Consider the following 4,591-nt stretch of genomic DNA (forward strand, 5'->3'; position numbering starts at 1 on the left):
TTAACGTCTTCCAAGTCCGCGCAGAGCAATGCGTCGGCTGGAGCCGGCGGTTCCCAGATCGCTGATACTCCGTGATTTCGAGATCACGGGAGGAGGGGGCGCCTTTTCGGGAGCGGGCTCCGGCTCCTGCGGCGCGAGGCCGTAGGTGTAAGGCCGCAGGGACGAGCTCCTTCGAGCTTGTCCGAGTACGTCTTCCACCCATGCCTCGCTCTCGGCGCTAATCGAGACGTGTCTGGGACGCGGCCCTGCGAGACCGAGAGGGACCGCGTGGTTGGCACTGCCCGCGGCGGTATTCGTGGGCGAATACGAAGACCCATGCCGGAACTCGCTTGCCGAGGACGCGCCCATCGAGGCGTTGGACGACGTTGACAGTCGACGGCGCGAGGAGACGGTTGACATGGGTGAATACGAAGTGCTCAGCGTGTCGCCAGGGTTGCATGTGCGGAACTCGGTCATATCCGACACGTTAGAGGTCCGCCGGGTTTTGCGAACGGCCAAAGATGACCCTGGCCGATTACTGATGACGGAGGGCGGTCGTGACGGGGTTCTCCGTCCGCTGGCAGTGGGTGCCAATCTATTTCTAGGTGGAGACGGGGGCGAGGTGCGGGAAAGCCCCTGCACCTCTACCAGAGGCGTGTCCGAAACATGTCGGCGTCCGTGATGGACGGCGAATTCTCTCAGGTACTCTGCGAGATCTGCCCACCCACCACCAACGCGAACCATGACGCGCTCGCCGGTCTCGCCCACTGACCGGACGAACAACTTGGTGGGGGCAGACTTGCCACCTCGGTGCAGATGGTAGAGCTTCACGGAACTCTCTTCTGGAGCGTGCGCATGGGAATAGCGCCGGCGGGAAACGGCGGGAGTGATAGTCAACGATGGAGTAGGTGTGCTACTACGAGCTGGCGAGCCGTGAGGAGAGACAGAGCGAAAGCGCTCCCTTTGTTTCAATGGGTAAGATGATGTCGAATGCCCATCGTGCTCATGGGTGTCCGCGGACACTAGGTGAATCTGCGCATCGAGGGCAGTTAGGATAGAGGAAATCTTTTCGTCCAAATGGTCCTTGGGCTTTCTCATCTGCGGGGTTGGGGATGAGATCCGCGACGTGGTCTTGAGGAAGGCTGGGATGGATGAAGACTCATCGTTAGATCGAGCCTCCGATCGGTATGCTCCGATGCTCTCGAGACTAGGATGTGAAGTCAATTGTCTCTTCAGACGCATCGTGGACGAATTTTCCAAGGGCGCTGCCGGAACCTTCTGGACTGATGCTGTTGAGCTAGCGATCTTAGTATGCTCCCAAGCTTCACGCAGCGTCTTTGCGATGCCATCTGTCCCCTGGTTGAAGTTCCCTTCACGAGTGACCTCGGGTGACTGAGTGGCAGAACGTCGCGTGTTTTTGGTCGAGGTCGAAGATTTACCAGCTTGAGGCGGTAAAGAGGATGTCCTTGGGCCAGAGTGAAGGCTGGGAAACACTTCTGTGCGTCTTTCGGTTGTTGCAGTGCCTTCAGGTTCCCTGCTGCTCTCGTCTCCAAAGGTTAACTCTAACCTCTCACTGATGAAGCGCTGTAAGGGAAGGCTGAGGTTTCGGTTGTGAGCGAAATCCGTATGCGGAGAAGCCTTCTGACTGTCAAGGCGGAAGAGGCGGTCTTCTCGCAACGTATGGTCGCTGCCAGGCGCTACAGGATCAGATGGCTGGTAGCCGGCCTGGAAGGGTGGGGGAGTTTCGAGGAGCAAAGGAGTTCCGTTAGATGAGGATCCGTGCGGTTCACGCCTCTCGGGGCTTGAAACAAGCGAAGGATAGTCCGAGAGAGAAGAAGCAATCGACCTGCGCCTGTGGCGAGAGTCTGCGTGTTCTGTCTCGAAGATCAAAGGACCCGGTCGAGTGTTGGACAATTTGATCGGACTTTCGAGAGGCTTTTTGGGAGTCGGGTCGTCTGTCGCTTCCTTCAACATCAGAGAAGAAGTTCGGACTGGGAGCTCTTCGTCGCTGCGTGCAACTACCGACTTTGCTGAAGTTCTGGGGGAATCAGAGCTGAAGGCGGGAATCGAGCTTGTACAACTGGGTGGCTTTGTTGTCGGGACCTCGGAGTCATTCTGGCTAGTCCGTTTGGCTAATGCGGGTTTTTCATCTAGATTCGATGAAGTCGGTAGATTTTCACAGTGTTGTTGAACGTAGGGTTCCAAATTCGTGGTGTGCGAAGAGTCCTCTTCAGTTCTGGGGCTGTCTACCACTTGGGGGGACATGGACAAATTCTTGGGCCGCCGTATGATTACGCTTCCGGTGTCTGTCTGCGGGCTGCTCGGTGGCTGCAGGCTATCTTCTGGAAGAGTCAGACTAGGAGATTTGTGCGTAGGGCATGGAAGGCCAATCTCTTCTGCGGCCGGAGGCATATCTTGTTCACTGGTTGGTAGAAAATCCTCCGGTTCCTCTGAGACGCGCTCGGTTCCCTTTGCGTATGAAGGGATTCCTTGGACCGAAGGAACCTCCTCGCAGGCTAGAGGCTTTTGCCCTTCCATAGCAGGATTGGTCGGCTGTACGTCGAGACAACCAGATGTATCTTGCGCGCGGTTTGCTTGATTATGAGGCATTGCGTTGGCAAGAAGGCTCTCGGAGTGTTGCAAGCGGGGTTTCTCAACCGAGCTCACCATGGCATGGGAGGAAGGTAGTTGTGTACCAAACGGATGAGCATCCTCCTCCTGTTCGACACTGGTCGCAGAAGAGGCAAGTGTGACAGGACGAGATGTTGAATCAATGGAAGTTTGGGAGACGTTGGGAGTCGCATTGCTAGAAACAAGCTCAGTAGGGATGTTGGTCGCTTCGGAAAGCGCAGGGGAAGCCGTGCGATCCAGGCTCGAGGGAGCCGCTTCGATAACCGATTGCACACTCGTATCTTCCTGGCAAGTCGGTACTCGATTAGGAGGCGCGGCCTCGACAGGAGTATTGAGTTCTTCTTCGTCGATAGTCTCCATAGGAAAAGTGTGACATGTCTGCACAACGGGAGCAGGCGAGTTTTGAGAGTGGTCCTCGTTGCGAGAAGAATCAGTCGACGATTGTTCAGACACGTCCTTTTCTATGTCGAGATTGGCGCTGGTCTTCGAAAGAAATGTCATGCGCTGCCACTCGTTCTCAACGGTGCGTTGTTCTGCTTGCATGGTCCAAGAGCCAAACTCTGACTCGATACCTTCGAGGTCATCGATCCAGCTGTCGGGAATAGAATCTTCACTCTCGTCCAAAGCGTCAAGCACACAATCCAATCTTCGACCAGCAGACACAACCGTGGCTTCCAAGTGGGAGCGCTTTGCATGATAGTTGGACCGGGAAAACAACGGGTCCTTCTCGCTAGGAGGATCGGAAGACTTTAAGAGGTCCAAGGCAGCCTCCAACTCAGAGCGGGCGAGGCGCAAGCTGCGAAGCAAGACGGGAATCTGTCGCAGAACCAACAGACGAACTTCCCAAATCGAGAGCAAGCTCGTTAGGCGCGATAAAAGAGGCAGGGCCCGGAGAATAGTGGCGGTGATGACGGCAGTGAAATCGCTCAATTGGACGTAAGACAGTTGAGGAGGGATGGATAAGCTACTGTTAGCCGAAGAGGGCCGAGACCGGGCCGGGATGTGGGCATTGAGAACGTGCTCCTTGAGCTCGTCCATATCCAGCAGGTCCATTTCATCTCGGATTTCCTCAATGCGCTTCTCGTGTTCCTCTACCATGGCGGCAGGCAGGCTACCGTAGTATTCCTCGTCAGTCGCATCGGACGGGGGGATGAAGCCCAATCCTTTCTCATCACCGGTCTGTTTCGGCCAATTCCATGACTGGATTTCCTTGTACCACAAATTCAACTTTTGAGCGACAACTGCTGCGCGAATTGCGAGGGCTCTTTCCGCTGGGGAAACCTGAGCGATACTTCTGGACAGGATATCATGGGCGACTCGTTCGTTCTTGGGGACGGCATTGGTGGAAGTGAGCGCTTGGAGAGTCGACTCGGGTGATAGACTCCCGAGGAGGGGATCGCTGTGTTCATAATCGGGGATCGGTCGGTCCGGAGATCGAGATCGCGGTGGGTTGCGGTGGTAGATGGGCGAGGGAAGGGGAGCGACGCGACTACTGGCCATGTCGGAAGAGAGCGGCAGTCGCCGGGAGAGGACCAGATCGGAGTTGTCGCAAAAGATCAGTAGTGAGGTTTAAGTGATGGAGGTCGGGTCGCAATGTCGAAGGTCGAAGAGAGAGAATATAGCTGAAGAGCAAGCATGCTGACGCGATCCCGCCAAAGTCTATAGAAGAGGAGGGGAAGGAGGTCGAGTTTTTGGTTCGAGGTTCGAGATGAGTCGAGATGTCGTAATAGACGGGCGGATGCGGAAGTGAAATGAAGGAAGTAAAGTCCGGATCAGGCCGACGCTGTTAAATAATGCACCCAATGGTGGAAAGAATGTATGAGGGCCAGAGGAAAGGTTAAGATCGGGCGGAAATTAATGAAGAGGTGCAAGAGGGGAGAGTGAGATCTGGGGCGAGAGAGAGAGAGAGGCAGAGAGAGGCAGAGAGAAGCAGAGCTATGGGATGATGCTTAGTGATAGTGATGGTGGTTAATGGTGATAG

At 55.6% G+C, this 4,591-nt stretch overlaps 1 protein-coding gene across 1 annotated transcript; it reads right to left on the reverse strand.

The window, feature by feature from the left end:
- On the reverse strand, positions 1–4,110 carry ASPACDRAFT_611 (GAS2 domain protein; the record flags this gene model as incomplete). Its single annotated transcript, XM_020203627.2, has 2 exons — positions 1–2,429; positions 2,550–4,110. 2 exons carry the CDS (start codon positions 4,108–4,110, stop codon positions 1–3), a joined length of 3,990 nt encoding a protein of 1,329 aa, XP_020053565.1.
- Between the last annotated feature and the right edge of the window lie 481 nt (positions 4,111–4,591).

This window comes from Aspergillus aculeatus, assembly GCF_001890905.1.
Source record: "Aspergillus aculeatus ATCC 16872 unplaced genomic scaffold ASPACscaffold_14, whole genome shotgun sequence".
NCBI classification, from domain to species: Eukaryota; Fungi; Ascomycota; class Eurotiomycetes; order Eurotiales; family Aspergillaceae; genus Aspergillus; species Aspergillus aculeatus.